This window comes from Pungitius pungitius, chromosome 19 (genome assembly GCF_949316345.1).
Source record: "Pungitius pungitius chromosome 19, fPunPun2.1, whole genome shotgun sequence".
Taxonomy (NCBI): domain Eukaryota; kingdom Metazoa; phylum Chordata; class Actinopteri; order Perciformes; family Gasterosteidae; genus Pungitius; species Pungitius pungitius.
Window position 1 is genome coordinate 2,335,495 of NC_084918.1, and position 19,429 is coordinate 2,354,923.

At 47.9% G+C, this 19,429-nt stretch overlaps 1 protein-coding gene and 1 long non-coding RNA gene across 4 annotated transcripts in view; one reads left to right on the top strand and one right to left on the bottom strand.

Annotated features, from left to right (window-relative positions):
* sh3kbp1 (SH3-domain kinase binding protein 1) overlaps positions 1–19,429 on the bottom strand; it is a 26,892-nt gene continuing 7,463 nt past the window's right edge. The window contains exons 3-20 of one of the 3 annotated variants that reach the window (XM_062559290.1): positions 15,009–15,166; positions 11,250–11,364; positions 10,213–10,319; positions 9,904–10,042; positions 9,593–9,672; positions 9,171–9,260; positions 5,569–5,638; positions 5,337–5,431; positions 5,139–5,234; positions 5,003–5,054; positions 4,848–4,919; positions 3,032–3,164; positions 2,876–2,946; positions 2,634–2,740; positions 2,419–2,544; positions 1,859–2,064; positions 1,520–1,583; positions 1–1,345 (exon numbers count right to left, since the gene is read on the bottom strand). In XM_062559290.1, coding sequence (XP_062415274.1) covers positions 1,301–1,345; positions 1,520–1,583; positions 1,859–2,064; positions 2,419–2,544; positions 2,634–2,740; positions 2,876–2,946; positions 3,032–3,164; positions 4,848–4,919; positions 5,003–5,054; positions 5,139–5,234; positions 5,337–5,431; positions 5,569–5,638; positions 9,171–9,260; positions 9,593–9,672; positions 9,904–10,042; positions 10,213–10,319; positions 11,250–11,364; positions 15,009–15,166 — 1,826 coding nt within the window. In that variant the 3' untranslated portion in view covers positions 1–1,300. Of the gene's footprint in view, positions 1,346–1,519; positions 1,584–1,858; positions 2,065–2,418; positions 2,545–2,633; positions 2,741–2,875; positions 2,947–3,031; positions 3,165–4,847; positions 4,920–5,002; positions 5,055–5,138; positions 5,235–5,336; positions 5,432–5,568; positions 5,639–9,170; positions 9,261–9,592; positions 9,673–9,903; positions 10,043–10,212; positions 10,320–11,249; positions 11,365–13,129; positions 13,210–15,008; positions 15,167–19,429 lie in introns of those variants that run through there. The other 2 variants (XM_062559291.1, XM_037456621.2) reach the window with 2 other exon arrangements.
* LOC119222065 (uncharacterized) overlaps positions 17,534–19,429 on the top strand; it is a 3,237-nt gene continuing 1,341 nt past the window's right edge. The window contains exons 1-3 of the long non-coding RNA XR_009942765.1: positions 17,534–17,794; positions 18,858–19,091; positions 19,321–19,413. This is a non-coding gene — a long non-coding RNA (uncharacterized LOC119222065). The remainder of the gene's footprint in view (positions 17,795–18,857; positions 19,092–19,320; positions 19,414–19,429) is intronic.

Here is a 19,429-nt window from a genome sequence, read left to right on the forward strand (position 1 = left end):
TACAGTACATAATAGCATCTTTATTACACTGAAATATAAAAGTATATATTTATCACCATCCCGGAGAGAAAGGACAGAGTCAAAAGAACAACTTGCAGACTCAGTTGTAGCATTTTTCTTGTTGTCGTACGAAAAAAAAAAGAAAAAAAAGTGAGAAAACGAACGATTTGGAGTCGAGAGCAGGAAGGCCACAGTGACGGGTTGCCATAGATTCTGTGCACATTTAAGGAAGGGACATGCTACCACATTCTCTCTTGCACACACCTGACCTGTGAGGTCCTTTCTCTGACAACATTCCATCTTAGATTTTTCATTGAGGGAGGGGGGGGGGGGGGGGGTGCGACCAGCACAGCGGTTTCATTTAGATTTCTGGAATTGTGGCGCAAATGAAGTGCAAAACAAGGTGAAATTGTTCTTTTTGGTCCAGAAGGCAACACTCCACACCTGAAGGGTAATAAATACAGGTGTCCATGCAGTGACATCACAGCCAAACATTACAGGGCGGTTGTAGATTCGGTTAAAGGAATACTAGATCGGCATTGATTTGCTCATCAAATCATGTGAATAAGCTGTGACAAGACTATTCCTTTAATTAGCACCTGTAGTATCAGCTGCTGTGGTGTTGGAAAGACTAAATTCAACTGATAAGGGGGGGGGGGGGGGTGGGAAGACTCCTGTGCTTATAGTTTTAGCCTTTACCAACAGGCGGAATATTGGACTACTGTTAAAGTCATGACATCAAGAAGAAAAAGGTTTGGGCTGTTCATGACAAAAAAATCCTCCGCCTGCAGTGTACCATAGAAACATCAAGCTCAATGTGTGAGACAATCCAACCCTGATGTTAACGAGGAGACCTAAAGACTTTGAAGATGTCCCCAAATCTGACTGCAAGTCCCCACGTGCATGCAAAAACACTCTCTCACACACACATACACACACACACAGTGAAGAGGTGAAGGCCGCAGAGTGGACACAGACTAGGAAGTTTGGGTCTCCTTTAGGCTCAAGAACCAGCGGGGTCGCCACGGCAGCCTCTGGGTCATCTTTCCATCACCACGGCAACACGCGGCCAGTGACAGCGCCGGCGGCGCGGCGAGCTTTTACGAGATGGCAGTAAACGTCACAAGAGAGGCCTCTTAAAAATGAGAACAAATAAGTAAACGCTGGATAAGGCGACGTCAGGGTGGGGGGGGTACGGTATTGTTGCTGATGCTCATGACCATCATTTGGCACAAACTTTGTTTTGGCCGACAGGGAGAATGTTTTTAAATGTTGGCCTTCGACGAGGATGCTTTAGTCTTCACTTCGACATGCTCTTCTTTATGTCCTCTACTTCTACTTCCATCTGTCCAACAAAGACACACACACACACACACACACACACGTTAAAGACGATCAGCCGCTGCTCTTAAAATCCTCTCCGGATTACATTATGGTTTAAGATCATTAATCCTTTTTAATTAACACAATTCATTTCAGAACCGTCTTTGTTTCTTCATCTAAACTTTACGAGTCTCACCTGTAAACTGATACGAATCCTGCGCTCGTCATCCAGCGCGCTGTTCAACTGTTTCATCTCTTTCCTGAAAAACACACAATGGCACTATGACTCAGAGCTATACACATGCTTGTGTACACACACACACACACACAGTCATGCGTGCGTAATGATAAAATTAGTTTGAACTTTGAGTGCTTTAGATGGGCGGAGCTGGGATTACGACATCACAAGATGGCAAATAGAAGTGGATTACACAAACATTAAATGGAATAATACAGAAAATTAAGTAAACAATACAACAAAAAGGAGGAATCTGAACCATCATTAATAAAAAGCCTCTTTGGTGATATAACGTACTTGTGCTGGCTCTTCAGCTGTTCTACGGAAGACCTCAGGTCCCTCAGCTGCCTCCTGAGTTCCTCCAGAGTCGGGGGGGTCAGAGGTGAATGCCTTAGCTCGGGGGAGGGGCTCAGACCCGAGGGGGGGGACGAGGGGCGGTGGCTGGCGCTGGGCGGGGTCAGGGTGGAGGGCTTGGTGGGCGGCGGTGCTTTACCCTCAGGTACCTGCAGGCGAACACAGGTCAGAGATGGGATCAGGACATATCTCAAATACAACCTGGTCGTTGTGCTTTTTTCACGATACTGAGGAGCTCTGTGCAGTCAGGAATCTGGATTACAGGAAACACGTTTAACCCGTTGGTCAGATTTGTTTGTAGATTGCCGACCGAAAGACTTTTAAAACTTGAATTATGTCAAGAACAAACTGCACTTCTTCTTGGTTCAGATTCCCTTTGTAATAAAATAACGCTACATTACTAAAGCATCATAATCTGCGGTTTGCACACTGCACAGGAACATGGAAGTCTGTGGCGTGGCGCCCTCTGCTGGACAAAGTGGTGATAACGAAGGAGGTCGTACAGGGACAGCGGGGACCCCTTTCCTCGCGGAAACGTCTCCGGGTCTGCTGGGCACGGACTCGGGCTCCTGCCTCTCCTTCCTGTCCATCGCTGCCGGGGAGTCCAGGTCGATGCTGGACAGGGAGGACTGCAACAAAGCGTCATCCGTTCAGGGCAAAGGGTCAGAAATTGGCATCAGAAATATGCCCTTTAAAGCCGAGGACGAAAGACACTCACTGCCGAGATGATCTGCGATCGAGGCCGGCGGTCCGTCACCCTCGGCCGCGACGCCGTCGGGTGACTCAGCTTCTCTGTGGTCGCCACCACGACGTCGAGGTCCACGTCTGTAACACAAGAGAGCAGCTGGTGGTCAGCTGGGAGGGGACGGGAGGGTCAAAGAGACGGAGCGCTCCGACGGTCACCGCGGCGCCACGTTTTAAACTCAGCGGGTTCGATGCGACCGTGTCTGTCCAACTCACCAGCGTCATTTGACCTGTCAGGGGCAGAATCTGGTGTCGAAGCCCCGCCCTCTGACTTGGGGCTTTCGCACCTGAGCAGGTAAACCATACGACAACGTTAGGCTGTGAACGCTCACGAGTATCTGGGATTTTGCACGTGTGTGTGTGTGTACTGACGCCAGACTTGGCGGTCTCTCGGGACGCCGAGGGGGTTGTGAGGAAGAGGAGGTGCCTTTGGGGGGGTGGGGTTTCTTGGGATGGGTAGATGGGAGGAAGGGCTTTGGGATGTCTCCAAGCTTCACATCTTCACCTGAGCGCGCACACACACACACACCACAACAACCAGACACACATGGATGTTAAAAAAAAGGGAAAAAAGAACAGGCTTATTGTACGATACAAACAGTGACACACAGTCGCACAATGCAGGTAGGAAGAGAAGGTAGGAAGTGCTCATGAGAGGAGGAAAGGTCCAGAGTCACCGAAACAAGCAGCAAAGAAGGAAGCAGTTGGGATTTAGTTTATGAGGATGAGATTTAGTAAGGGATTTATTTGACAAATAAACAGAATCCTTTTGCTTCCACTCCAGTAGATTTCAGGGGCAAAAAAAGTCAAACGATGATAATAACCCCGTATGACAATTCACAAAAAAATAAAGGAATCCCTAGAAGAACGGATCTTTCCTCTCCCAGCATCCGTCTCACGACTTACAGACCAAACTGAGCCCGTCCTAAAAGCGCTAAAACCACCGGGAACAACGGATGCATTAATTTACAAATCTCGTGAACAGGGGTCTGAAGCGTTTGGGGCCGCGTAGGTTCCTCGTCAACCTCCTTGTCGGCCGCAGCGTAGCGTCCGCGCCGCCGCGTTAATCTATGAGATTAATGTGGCCGAATTAATGCAACAAAATATTTTAAAAGGCAGTTAACGTACGCTTGTTTACCAAGTTGACCGCGGTCTGCACTCAGTTACAGCAAGACGGAGAGAGCTTTTTGCATCAGAAGTAAAACAAACAGGCGCGACATACAGCAGAGAACTGTGCAGAGGAATTACTCCACGTGTCAAACAGAAGACCTAAAGCACTGCTATGCTAAGCTCTCTGCTAGGCTAAGCTAGCTGCTGGGCTAAGCTAGCTGCTGGGCTAAGCTCTCTGCTAGGTTAAGCTCTTTGCTGGGCTAAGCTAGCTGCTAGGCTTCTTCCATCTCAACATCTTTACCCTGCGCGGCACAGTCTCCAGAGGACCACCACTGTGTCGCTGAAAGGCCGTGGTTTGAAAACGTCCCGGCCAAATGTGGGGAGATTGTTGGCACTTCAAAACACAGCCAGTAAATGATGGCGAGTTGAGAACAAAGTAACCTTACATGAGGCCAACAGGAAGAGTCGCTAGATCAACATGTTCTGATCTACATGTGTGTAGTTTTGTGTTTAAAACAACAAATACAATTAAAACAAGAGTTTAAAATACACGTTTTCTAAAGTGATTACTAAGATTTAGAAAAACAACATTCATTAAATCGCCATTAATCGAGATTAATGAATTTCAAAATGTGCAATTAATTAGGTAAGTTTATTGACAGCCCTAAATTCTTTATAAATTCATTGTCTTATTGGTATCAAATCGGTTCAAAGCAAGCTGGTCAAATAAATGAAACATAAAAGCGATCGTGTGTGTTTTCCTACAATGAGACAACGGGAAGCGCTTCCTGCTGCACACTGAATCGCGCTGACGGCATTTCCTCAATTAAAAGCTTTGTCCCCCGGAAGACAGAGTTCAAGCGATCGATTGTTCCACCAGAGACCTGCACCGTGTTCCTTTACAACCCGGAAAACACGGTTTCCTCATCGACCGAGTCTCTGTTACGCCGCCGCCGCCACCACCAGATAAAACGTATATGATCAATGATCAATAAGCGCGTTGGGTTAGTGAGGGATCTGCCAGACGGGCAGAGCGATGCAGGCGATGGAGGGCGGGCCGGAGCGCTCTGGACTGTACCTCGATCCTGGTCTCTCTGTGGCAGGTGATCGGGTCGCTCGGGAGGAACCTTCTTGACCTCCGACCTTCGCTCTACAGGTCAGATTTTTCACAGGTTTCTTTTCCTCTCAGAACATGAACAAGCGGGCAGAGAGGAAATAAACGTGTTACCGTACCTGCGGTGTGCTTAGCCGAAGGTGCACAGGGAGGAGGCGGTTTCTTTGGTCTCTGGGAAAACAGCAACACGGGGAAAACACGTTCACGTATCATGTCTCCGAAAGCTCCTGCGCGTTGCGCCCGCACCGGAATTACCTCTTTATCCACGTCTAGCAGCTTGACAAAGTTGTCTGGGAAGACACCTTTCCGTCCCCCGATCTCCCCCTTCCACCAGCCGGCGTCGGGACACTCCTGCACCGGAGAGAGAGAGAGCTGCGCGTTTAAAGCCTCCGCGTATGTAGCGTAGGGTTAAAAAAAAAAAAAAACTCACACATTAAAAACACACAGGATCACCTTTGTGATGATGTTGACGATTTCTCCCTCTTTTAGAGACAGCTCGTCTTCGTTTTGGGCTTCATACGGAAAGAGGACTTTACACACCTCCCGACCTGTCAATCAAATTCAGAAGTGAAGAAGTAGGACTTGTTTGTTCAAAAATAAAAGCGTTACAGGAGGTTTGGTTTTATTAATGCAAAAACAATGGGATGTATTGATTTCAACGTTTCGATTAGTGTTCACTTCTCACCTTTGGCTTTACCGTCAGGTTCGGTCTTCATGGTTTCCGGGGGAACGCTCGCCGCTATCCCGTCGTTGACCTGAAAGGGCGGAGGGGGAAAAACCTTCAGTGTCACCTCCCCGATGCTCGGATGTACATCAGCAGCAGATTTCACATGGTGACCGCAGGCGAGGAGGGGGGGGGGAGGAGGAGGAGGAGGAGGAGGAGGGTGGGGCAATCCGTCTTATTTTAGTCTGTGTAACCACCGGGTTTTGGTTTGGACTTCCTGTTCTTGTTTCACAGACATCTCCAGAGAATATTGTGACCCGCTTTGATTCAGCCGGGGTTCACTCACTAATATCGCTGCTACAGATGACTCATTCAACGATTCATCTTTTCTGCCATCATCGTTTAGGTCTAAAAGAAGAATCACAGTTTCTCTGTAAGACGTTTACTTCAATGGTGTGTACGGAGGACACAGGGGCAGAACCGAAGTACTTCAGGTTCTTTAATCAAAGCAAAACAACAGAAAACGTGGCTCCGTCAGGAGCTCCAACACGAAAACCTAAAAACGGTGACACCACCCTGCTGCCGGGCCGCTAGTCGACTTACCGGCCTCAGCGCTCTCCGACCCTGGAGCTCTGAGGACCGACAGTGACTCACGTCTGTGCGCCTTCCCGACGAGGAGATGGACTTCAGGTGTGTGTGTGTGTCTCTCCACCACCCCGCCCCACACACACACACACCTGATCCCAATGCTCTCGTGAGGGAGTGGGCGGAGCTTCTAATGATCCTGCTCGTCGACCCCTCACACTTAGTTCCACGCGTTAGCATGCTAACATTAGCTAATCAGCACTTGGCCGTCAAGGTAGAAGAATGTTCATCCAGAGGGAAGCCGTTTGCACGGAGGAGGAACGTTTGCACATATGAAATAGAAATAAAACAAGAATATCAGTACGAGTAACTGACAAAAACTGAAGAAATTGAAGTTTCTGGATGTTGGTCCCAATATTACGACAATCCAATAGCTGAGCCTCACAGCTGTCATCTGACCGTCTAATTAGAGAGGATGAGGTGGCCACCGAGCTGCTGCATGATGCACAGTGTGTGTGTGTGTGTGTGCGCATGTGTGTGTGCGCATGTGTGTTGTTGGTGAAGGTTATTAAAGGAGCCGTTGTTTTCCGGCTGGAGTGGATCCCTCGACGGTGTTTGTGGAACCAGGGTGGCTCTTCCACAGGAAAACACACACACATTCACATTCACAAGACCCGGTCTGTCCCGAAAACACACACAGTTCTGTTCTGCTTCAGGGAGTGAAACCACCCCCCCTCTAATGAGAGCCATGTGGTGCCACGAGCATCGAGACAACATCACAGAGACCGATGTCCAAGCATCACGTGTTTCTGTGCCTCTTATAGACTGACACAGGAAGTATCACGATCCTACGCAAATAAAAGTAACTAGATATAATGTTCAATAATATACTGTAAAAATACAGTGGGTATGATCTATAGCATTTAGGACAATATATTATCAGAAATTGTAACAATATTAACCTAAAAATAAGTATTGTTTGGGTTTTGGTACCTTACGTGAGCAGGTTGTTAATAAGAAGGTCTTCACTCACTCAGGAGCGTCACTTAGTTGCAGTCTGCATATATATACATATGTTGTTTCATTTGAAATTCTCAAATAGTACGGCCTAGATATTTTATACTGGTAGTTTAATTTGTTTTAAAAGCTCTTCATATTTTCTGTTTGTCAAACCTTGATTAACCAGAAATTAATGGAACAGTTTGTTTGTAGCAGGAAATGACGCCAGTTGGACTATTTTTGGAGGGACTTGAACAGTAAATATTTCCAACTGTTTTCATTCTTAGCGCAAGGGGGGGGGGGGGGAACGTCACATGACCCCACAGCTGCATTTGCTCTAGCGTACATCTGGCTGCTTCAAGGCCGCGTCGCTGTAACCCAAAATGTGACCAGATGCAGGAATTTCAATCCCGCCGTCAGTTTGACTGCTTTACTGTAACTTTCACACGGTCGGGTTTCACTGGAGGCTTTTTACGCCTTTTTATGGCGCAAAACACACAATGAGCAAAAAGACACTATAATACAAACCCACACTTTACACCATTCATTCATTCATTGGCTAAATCAAACCTTTAGAATAGTGGCTTTTAGTCTCAGTATGAACTTAGTTTGTAGGTTGTGGGATTATAGTCATATTATTATATGTTGGGTATACTATATTTTCATTCACCAACTAAGTGATCAGGTGATTAAAGCGTAGAGCTCAGACATCACAAACATCCACATATTATAAATCAGTCAAAGAGTTTCTTTAACCAGCTGCCCGTCGTCTTAAACGACCTTCTGGTTCCGTCCCAAAGTGGACGCTGTCACCTCATTAGGGAGACGTGTCCCTCCATAAAAGGAACCCCAAGCGTCTCCCGCCCAGCGGGACAGCGGAGGGACGTCCCTCAGATGTCCGGAGGAGCCGCAGGTTTCGATCCCAACCCTTTGCAGACGGGTCTTTAGCGTTTCAACCACCTTCTTCATTTACTTCCTGTTTCCATCCTGCGTCTCTCCCTTCCGTCGGCCATTAGTCTCGCTTCTGTTTACCCCTCAGGAGGGTGACATGTTCCACATGCGCAATTTAGCAACGGCTTCTTATTTCGACTTTAGGAGAACGAGGAAAAAAACCTCAGGTTTTTAATTGAGTTTTAAGTCTCCTGATTTAAAACCTGCTTAAGCCTTAAGTATTTTACTAAATACTTTTTGGGAATTTCGTTGTCATGAATATAGTTCACCACATTTACAAACATATTTGCTTCTCCCTTGTGGTGCAGACATTTTACAGAAATCTACACTTTTCTATTTCCCAACATTTGGGTGAACAAACCCTCGTTTCGACATCCCTTCAAATAAGCATCCGCCTCGCCAGACACCACTGACACCAATTCCTTTAATCCTCGAAGCCCTAAAAAAAAAAAAAAAAAGATTAAAGCCTAGAAAATGTGTCCCTGGCACAGCCTTCCAAACGGTACTTTGTATCATCCACCGCCGCCTCCAGCCACCTTAAGGCCGCCTCCGCCGAACGGCGCCGCGGCTCAACGCCGGACTCGGCGTGACCTCGCGGGAACCACGATGCGCGACGAGAGGAGACCAAAAATAAATAAATAAATAAATAAATAAAAAGAGAGGCTAAAAGGAAGAAAACCAAAACCAATGAGCAGAAGCGGAGAAAGCGCGAGCCTACCGTCCTCTCCTCCGGTTCCAGGCGAACGCAGGCGGACAGACGCGGCCTCGCTGCATCAGCGCCGGCAGCGGGAGACGGTGGGTGTGAATATGTGAACGTCAGCCTCCCCTCCTCCCTCCTCCCTCCTCCCTCCTCCCTCTCGCCCCGCCGGGCTCTCACTTCTGCTTTGCTTGTCAAATCCCTGCAGGATGTGTACGTGTGTGTGTCAACATAAAACCACTTCCTGTGCTGTTAAACTTAAAGAGAGGAAGGGGAGGAGCCAGGGGGGCCGGGACTTCCTTCCTTTCATTTCTCAGGATACAATGATCACTGTATTAAAAAATGTATGAAGTTAGTGTGTCTGTGATTGGGGGGGGGGGGGGGTCCTCACCTTGTCCCCCTCTGGGTCCACTTCCATGGAGCGTGGTCTGAGCCTGATGGGCTGGTCTTTGAAGATGTCGCCAAAGCCAAACCCTCGGACCTACGAGTGGAAAAAAGAAAGAGTTGAAACGGTGATGCAGTTCAGCGCAATGATGAAAAGGAACCTCACGCCCGAGGTTGGAGTTCCACGCACTGACCCCCCCCCACGGTGGCCCTGAGGGTGGGCGGGGCGCTTTGTTCCCGACGGCGGCTAAACGAGTGGCTAAAAGAGGCGATCTGACCGCGTGCGAAGCTCACGCTGCGGCGCGGTTTGTGTTTTGGCCTGCAGGGTCCCGGTAGGGGGGGGGGGGGGGGGGGTCGTTCTGTGTAAGACTCGCCCCCGTGTGAGCGAGTCTTACACAGAACGCAGGAACGTAAGAGGAGGAGACGTACCTTCTTGGGCTGGACTTCCACCGACCCCGTTTCTGAGCGACTGTCCCCTCCATCGCTTTCACTGCCTGGGCTGTCTTTGCCTACACACACACACACACACACACACACACACACACACACACACACACACAACAAAGCTTTTAGCTTCACCACTTCTGCAAACTTAAATTCTCTGGAATCATTTTCATTATTTAAAATATGTCATGACAATTCAAACATCCAAAGCACCAGCTTATGTTTTCTTCATGTGAGGGGAGAGTGTGTGTGTGTGGGGGGGGCTTCCCCCCCCCCTCTGATTGGCTGAGACTTACTGGTGCGCCCGCTGCGCAGCTCCTCCTGCGATGTGTTCAAGGAGGACGTTTCCGACTCCGTCTGGATGACTTTGGTGAAGTTGGAAGGGAACATTCCGGTCTTCCCGTTGACGAATCCTTCCCACCAGCCCTCCTCGACCTAAACACACACACACACAAAAAAACACAGATTCAAGCTGACACTCCGGAGGGGGAAGAGTTTATGTTGAAGTTTAAAGGTGACATCGCAGCAGCAGAAGACAGGCGGGATTCTGTGCTTTTTACCTTCATAAAGTGTGTAAATTAACTCGTAATTAACTCCAGTCTCACCTCCGATATGATCTCGATGACGTCGCCGATTTTCAGCTCGAGCTCGTCTTCATGCTGAGGCGCGTAGCTGAACGCCGCTTTACATCTACGCTTACGGATCTGCTCCGCTGCAAACACACACACACAAACACACACACAAGAGCATAAACAAAAATTGTTCAGGCCTACGAGTGACATAAATTGGCTCCATCACTTATCCATAATCCAAGATTTGAGAATAAGCGAGACGTGGTCACTGACTTATTAAAAGCCCCGACGACTGAAAGGCCCGACCTTTGACCTTTCAATTAGAGGACAGTCTTTACCAACCAGCTCCGACACCAAACGCTTCCCACCGGCCTTACACTCATTAGCCTGCTCATTCCTCTTGACTCACTCCACACCAGCTGGGACGTAAGCCCTGCACTTCCTCTTTTAACCACAGGGTGCCACTCGTGTTAAATGCAGAGGGGGGTAAATGATGCTGCAACTAATGATAAATTATAGACTCATATGGTTTATATGATGAGGACATAATGTAAATAAGAATCTATAATGGGCTTATAAACAGGTCATAGCAGGAAGCGGCCTCACCCTTAATCAGAGCGCAAGCTTAACTATGATTGTTAACAGAATTAATATCATCGTGGTGTAACCACAAAACTTCTTTCATCGGTACTTTTTAATTACTTTTATATTATTTTATTTTCTGATAATTGACTGTTTTCAGCTTTTCTTTTAAAACATTTCATACATTGATGTCAAGTAAATACAGTGAATATACAACATTCCTCTGGAATGACGAGTAGAATCAAGCAGCAAGAGATGCAGTACTTGAAGTATTTACATCCGAGCACCGTGTTTACACGTGTGTGTGTGTGTGTGTGTGTGTGTGTATATGGAGTGTGTGTGCCAGGAATGCTTGACCCAAACCCTCCCCTCGCACAAATAGGATCCATGTTTGAGGCAACATAAACCTGCCTACTGACCATCTATAAACGTGTGTGTGTGTGTGTGTGTGTCTGTGTGTGTGTGTGTGTGTGTGTGTGTGTGTGTACCTTTGCGGCCCGACCGCACGCTGGTGTCGGACACGGGGCTGGCCCTCCCGTTGGAGAGGTCCGGTCGGCTCATGCTCGCCTGTCCTCTGTCCCTCTTTCCCTCTTTCTTGATCTCCTACGAGGAGGAGCAGCCAAAGGAGGTGGGGGGGGGGGGGAGGGGGGGGGAGAACAATAAAAAAAAAAGAGAAACGTAGGTTCAGGTGAGGAAGTAAGTAACGGAAATGAAATGGCACGAATTAGTCAGCGGAACGAATGTGAACACGACACAAGAAGCCGTTAAAAGTGATGTTTGAATTAAACATAGTGATTCATTATTCATGTTGTCCATGTCAACTTAAGGGCAATAAATGAATAATACATAATGACAGGGTTGAGAGGCTAAATCCTCACAGTATTTTCCCCTCCGTCAGCATCACATGATCCAATGTACCGTATTTGTGAAGAAACCGGATGACACAAAAGCCAATAGTGGAACATGATATTTAGAAAACCTGATTGATGTTTAATTATGACATCCGACTAAAACCAAGTACCACGAGGTTTTACCTCCTGTTGCAAAGGAAAGAGGAGATGTTAACGTGTGGTGTAGTCGATGAATCTGAAATGACAAGTTCACCTCAACAGTAGGACACTCAAATTCTTTTGATGAAAAGCGATTATTTGTCAAACATTGTCTGCCTCATGCTGTAAATACAGTCTGTGAAGGTCACTGGTTACGTAACACGTTGGATGAATACAGATGCAGGGTGTTGGATGTGTTGGATGTCAGTTACCCAGGTGAGCCCGGATGTTTACCTTCGGACAAACGCACAAACACACAACAAACACAACTTCGCTGACTCCTCCCCCCCCACGCCCCCCCCCCCTCGCCGACACCAGACCTCGAGAAGAACGACGGGCGAGTTAACGAGAAAACACACACACACACACACACACACACACACACACAGAGAGACCCAGAAGAACTACACACGGCGTCTCACATCTCTCCACCACATTCATCGTGACACTGTTTCATAAGCCCTGCCCCCCCCCCCCCCCCCTGGCCAACGCGGCTCAGTGAAGCATACTGGTGTACTGACTCACAGAAGCTCAGACACACACACACACACACACAGGTTTGTGTATGGCGGCCCAACAAGAAAAAAGCCTTAATCAGCCTCTGAGATTAAAAAAAACACCAACATGGAGAAGACGTTTCCAAGACAACAGCCGAAGCTCGTCGCATTCTGAGAGCTGCAGGAGGAAGTGCGGCTTCAGCGACGTTTCTGGGTGCGAACCTCAATGAGATCGAAGCGGCCCGGTGACACTCACTGTCACTGGTTTCTCACCTTTGCCCTCTCTCATATATACTGTATAATATATATACATATTACTGTATTGATATTCCATTTATATTCAAAAGAATAGGTGGATTCCACTCTAGAAGATGAAAGGCTAGATGTTTCCACCTGCGTTTTTCCTTCAAGTGTCTCTCTGCTGTAGCTGATCTGTGACATTCCGACACACCAAAATGTAACGCACGGGTTATAATGCAATGTAAGTCGCTTTGGATGAAAGCATCAGCCAAATGACATGTAATGTAATGCAGAGCTAATGCAGAGCTAATGCAGAGCTAATGCAGTAATAATGCAGTAATAATGCAGTAATAATACAGTGCTAGAGCAATAAACACTGATTCTGCAGGTGAAGCCTTCACGTATAGACACACATTCATTCTGAAACTCCTGCACAGACCGACTGGTGAAAAAAAACAAAAAAACATTCTGAACTCAAAGACACAAGTCAACCTACGCTAAAAAAAAGGAAGTAAAAACACACATCGGCCTTTTGCCAACAGCTTTCCTTTTTCACGTGAAGGAGAGGCGGTCGCTACTCACTTTTTGGCTTTGTGTTTCAAAAGCAACATCAAGTTCTCAAATCCTTCTGTTATCTCTATTCAGGCTGCACGAACACGAGAATAATAACCACCGCACGGTTCTGCAAAAGAAAAAAACAAAGTCCTAAGTGTGCTGCGCTCGGGGGGGGGGGGGGTGGGGGGGGGTCTTCGTTACTGCTCGGAGCGCAATCAGAGCTGACCCAGAGTCAGAGGAAACCCAGCCGACAAGAGGAGAGGAAGACGACTTGACTCATCGTATCTCAACAGGAAGCACCTGCAGCACAGTGTGCACCGCGGGTCCGGGGGGGCTGGGGGGGGTTTCTGCGTCGCGTTTACGTGGGTTTACGCGACGCCTCGACGCCGATTTGTGCATCCCGTCTACGGCGAGCTGGTGACCTTTCTCTGTCGCCCGCTCGGTCACAGATCCTGTAAGAGCAAGCCGGTGGAGGACAGAGGAAAGCTGTGAAGTGGAGACACCGAGGGAGGAGAAGGAGAAGAAGAAGAAGAGAGAGCTTCGCTTGTATCGGTCGTTGGGAAACGCAGAGGAACGATGGCCCAAACCTTCATTTCACTTCACTTCCTTTCAAAAAGCCCATTGTTTTTGCAACAAGTCGATGCACCGGTCACACTGGCCCAGAACAATGTTGCAACCGAGGGCACTGATTGGATCAGTCATTTTCCTTTGCTTTTTAATGCTAAATATAACATATTTCTTAAGTTTAAAGGGGCGTGGTAGGGGGGGGGGGGGGGGGGGGGTGATGAGAAACACTCCGGGCTTTGATAAATACACAAATGATCTTCGGTGAGTCTCATGACTCTGAGTAACATCGTTTGCTTCAGCGAATTAAACCGCCCCGCCCCGATTTAAACGTTTGTTAACCTGAGCCGACCTCGGACACAAATAAATACACGTCTTTCCAAACTGTCTCACTGTGTCAAACTGAACACATTGATCTTGACATATGGTCTAATTATCTCAGACACACCAGATAGAGGGGGGGAGGAGGAGGGGGGGGTGGGGGGAAGGGGGGTGTTCTTGCATACCATCGCTTCCTGCCCCCTTTTCAAACTGTCCATTTCCTGCACACACGCTCGTCAGCATTGCGAGGCTTACTGTCGCTGATTCCCATCACTGAGTCCTGTGACACACTCGTCTGGTATTACGCCATTACTCACAGCTCCACACACACACACACACACACACACACACACGCACGCACACACACACACACACGCACACACACAGACTTCACAGGCCCATTGTCCAGCTGCCTGATGGTTAATGAGTGCTGTGACGTCCAGTCAGCACCACCTGACTTCTTCTGCAGCGCCGTCCACATGTGGGCGCCACTCTTCGCTCGTCTTGTGATGCATTTCCTCCCCCCACACCCCCACCCACGGTACAGTGAGCAAGATGCACTTCCTCCTTCTCATTGCCGCAAAGCTCTAGATAAAATGCAAGAAAATGTTGTCCACAGGTGTCCACGTGTTGTCATCGTTGCATCTTCTTCCATCTGAGGACGGGCCGCCAACCGGTCGGCTTACTCAGATTGTAGAAACGGATTGAGTTTGTCACCTCTTTTCGGCTCGTCTTATGGCCTACTGTGGCCTGAGTCGCCCCAAAGGATGGATGAAGGAAAAGTTACCTTAATAAATGCATGCAAACAAGTATGTGATGTAGGGGCATGATATGTGCAGGAAGAAGAACTTCATTCACACCCACTGTGGACCACTCAACCGTAGCTGTACAATCTAACCCCACCCCATGTGACGGAGAGTTTCAGAGGCACGGTCAAACAAGCGCACCTCTCACTGCGCACTGTGGAAGCCGCCTGTTAACTCGGGGCGCCCGAGCGAGAAAACCCACCGTGACAACTCACCCTGACGAAGTTATCCGGGAACAGGCCCTTTCGCCCGCCCAGCTCGCCCTCCCACCATCCTCCGTCGTCCCGCCGCACGTTCACGATGATGTCGCCCACCGTCAGGCTCAACTCGTCGTCCTGCTGGGCCTCATAGTCGAACTCCACCACGGCCTCCACTGGAGCGTCAGCGGGAGAGAGAGAGAGAGAGAGAGGAAGCACGTGTGAAAACAATCAACCGCAGCAACACAAGTGTCACATTGTTCTATATTTACTGTTGGAAACGGTGGTTTTCTGCTGGTTTTCTCATTGATGAGCGAAAAACTGAACGTGACACCTGAGCGATAATCTCACACACACACACACACACACACACACACACACACACACACACACAGATGCTTTCCTCAAATACATGCCAAACAAAACAAAGGCATGAAAAACCCTTCGGGGAGAATTCCCTGTGAGGAATGTGGAATCATAAATTAAGCACAATGCAAATGACCTGCTGCAGCAATAACCATCAGTCCAACATAAAGTAGTCGGTCACTTATTAGAACAGACGACAGTCATCGTGATCCGTCCTCTCGGGGAAGCATGACAGCGTCAGCGGTTTCGGCGCCGCTCACTAACTTCCTCGTCTTCGGCTGCTAGACTTCTTTGCCACCGTGAAACCGTTGATCGCGCGGGGGGGGGGGGGGGGGTTAGGGCCTCTAACTGCTGGAATGTCGACAGTGACACGCGGAGTTACACAAAGGCGAGCTCCCACGACGCGACGCATCGGTCGAAAACGTTCACTTTGAATCCTGCTTGTGTTGTGCAGTTTTTTTTCTTTTTTTTATTTCCCCATGAGGAACAAATCTAAGGGGTGATGATCAAAGGTGACGATGAGCGCAGTGTGGTTGCCGCCGTGTCCGTTTCCGTTCACTTCATGAGCTGCTGGTTGGATGTAGAACTCGGTAGAACACAAACACCCGCTGATACTCATTAAAACCCCTTAGCTTTCTAAACTCTAACCCTTAACACAGTCTCACACACACACACACACACACACACACACACTGGCCACTCTGTGTCTAAATTGTGTGGGGGCGACTAAAAACAAGGGGAGGGGGGGGGGGGGGGTAACCATGGGAACAACAGCCAAAAAGGGGTAGTTATGACTCACACACTGGCCTCCTCCCTTCACTCACACATGTTCACTACGTGAACTTATTACAGCGGCAACAGGCTGACAGCCGAGGTGAGGAGGCCTCGGTGTGAGAGCAGAAGGTCAGGAGGAGAGCCGAGAGCGTCCCCGTTTCCACAGGAACGGGAGGACGTCGATGGTGAGCAGATGAAGAAGACCACTGTGGACCAGGTTGGCATGGCGGGCAGATGGGGGGGGGGGGGGGGCGTGGCACAGACACCGTTCGTGGGGAAGTAAGTAAGCAGACGCCGTCTTGAAGGCCACGGCGGACGCGTCCGCCCAACCCGTCCGCGTCGGCCAGAACACGCGCGCGCCGCGGTTGATCAGATAGGGTCCAGAGCTCGGCCTTCTGGGAAGTCGCACAGGAAGACATCAGCGAAGAAGCAAACTGCCTCCTTTTTTTTTTTTAAGCGATGACACAACTGCAAAGAGCGATATGAGACTCGTACACACATTTCCCTCGAAAGCACCAACACCATCAATGAATTATCCTTTCAAAAAAAAAAAGTCTGTTGTCTGAGCAGCCAACGCCTGATACGGCTCCTTCCATTTTCATCCAAAAGCCATAAAAAAAAAAGACATCAGTGAGCCACACGTTGCATTCATAATCACCGGCACACACGCTGCAGTTTATTGTGACTCAATTCCACATGCACTGTCCTGCTGCTTTAAATAGATACCCAGCCAGCACCACATTCAGAGTGGAAATTAGCCCCCACAGATGTTTTACTCCTATCTGGGTGATGTTTGCAAATATAACAACAGGTAGAGGGGGGGGGGGGGTGTCACTGCTCTTATACCTGGTGCCTCCTCTGCAACGATTAGTGCACGAACATCCCATGAATACCAGCAGAGGCTCATGATATGCATGTCAATGGCAGGTGTGGCTGAAGTGACAGTGACACACAGCTCTGAGCGGCTGATTAGCCTCTTTTAGCTCATCGTCCCGACGCTGTGGCCGACTCGTTCACTGCAGCGACGTGCTTCAGCCTCATTAGCCGCAATGCTTCAAAGCCCCAAACCACAACAAGTCAGCGGAGAGAAAATCATGTTTTTGGAGCATTTTTCAAACACAAATCAAGTGATTTGCTGCTCGGTTTCACAGCAAAAAAAAACGTACACGTTGGACGGAAAGATGCTCGACTTTGGCCGAGCAAACGATTCATCGAGAAAAGGATCTTGAGCCGCGGTCCTAACGTGCGCGCACACACACACACACACACACACACACACACACACAGAGGCTCAGAGTGCCGGACAGGAGGCCTCGAGGAGATAAGAGGAAACCACACACACACACACACACACACCCACAGAGCCCTGCAAAGCCATGCTGACATTTCCCTGCTTACACTCAAAAAAAGGATATTGGCTGGTTGTTACATTTACTAATGTGTAACATGTAGAATGAACGATATTCATTAATGTTTTCAATGTGAACGTGATTCAGTCATGTAGGATTGGCATGAACTTCAAAAACGTAACGTTTATTAGATCCATTCATGTTGCGATTAACTGAGACAATCGAGTAGCCAGGCATGACCGCGAAAACCAAGGCGAAGGCAGTCTTCGTCAGAACCAGATTAAGAAGATACACCGTTGGCCGCACATGGAAAAGGTAAGCAGAAATCCATCACCATCCTTCTAAATGTAAAACAATTATACGTGCATTAATGTCTTCATATCTTAGCTCGTTGTTCTGTTTATGCTATTTTTTATGTAGTGTTATTTTTTACTACATTTAAAAAGGGTAAAGTCCCCATGCGCATGGCTAGCAATGTCGTGTTAGCTTATATAACGTTACGTCACTCCTTTTTGCAACCTACCAATGTGAATGGTGAACAGTGAGCTATTGTTAATGACGAGGTAACGTTTTAGCAATATATTATAAGGTGTTCACGACTAGCTGACGTTGACTTAATGACGTTAGCATACTCCTTGTAGGGTTACATTAGCGCGCTAACGTTACTGCTGAATTTGAATGACAATAAATGACTAAGCACACGTTTCATTTACTAAGAGTAATACTACCGTCATATTATATATATATATATATATATATATATATATATATATATATATATATATATATATATATATATATATATATATATATATATATTGACGGTAGCTAACGTTAGTTTGGAACATGGCCAATAGCTGCGCGCGGCAAATATAGCAGGCCGTTTTACCGACTCTCATAGATAGAAAGATAGCAATGAGTCGGCGGACCATCGGCGGTTCTCCAGAGGCAGTAGAAGCGACAGTATGACGTAATCGCAAACACGTTTGCCGGCGCACCGCCAGCGGCAACCGCTTCGTTTCCCGGACGGCCAGCCGCCGTTCCGCCGCAGTTATACCGAAGGCGGCTTCTCCGCGGCCCGCCGGAGGCAAACGCTATTTTGGAGCGATCTGTATATATATTTATACATATAAAAATGTATAGCATGCAGTTTATCTAGAATAATGATTGATCAAACCAGACAAATCTCCATTCCATTTTAATTCCACATTTCAAAGTACAGTACTGTCAATGGGCTGGCTCCGCTCTGGCCACCCGGCCCCCGCGCACACACTGGTCTGATGCGTCACAACAACCGGGAGTTTTTCGCGCGTCACTGACTTAGGAGGCCTTAACTTCCATGAATATTAATTGATTGTTCTATCTGACTTTATTGCAGCAATTTCTGACTGCAAAAGTGTCCTGTGTCTGCTATCCCCCAAAGTGTGTCTTGGATCAACCTCACTGACTACACCATCCCACTACAAGTCTCCTGGAATTCAAGAGAATCACAACAATCAATTTGCAGTCAAAGTTCTTCTCCCAGCTGGATCTGTACTCTGAAAACCTGATCCAGGTGTATGCCAAGAAAAGTGGAGTTCAAGGGAGAAAGATCAAGAGCATCATAACCCAGGTATGATGACAATGGAAAAGTTAAAGAGAGGCTATTCTACTCGTAGAACTTTTGTATTTTGTTTACTTACTTGTTGCCTTTATTGGTCGTCTGCACTTGTTGCTAACACCCCTGGATCCCAAGGGTTCACATACTAATTTACACACTGATATTGCATGGTTACTCATTGTGATTAATAAGATGGTTGGTTTAGATGGTGTTCCTAATGTTATTTTATCTGCATACTTAGACTGCCAGCATTGACGTCAGACGAGAATGCGTCCTCAAAGGTCTATGTGTTTACTTGAACGAAGATCCAGAGAAGCTGGTGAAGGAATACACGGTATGTTCATTTACCT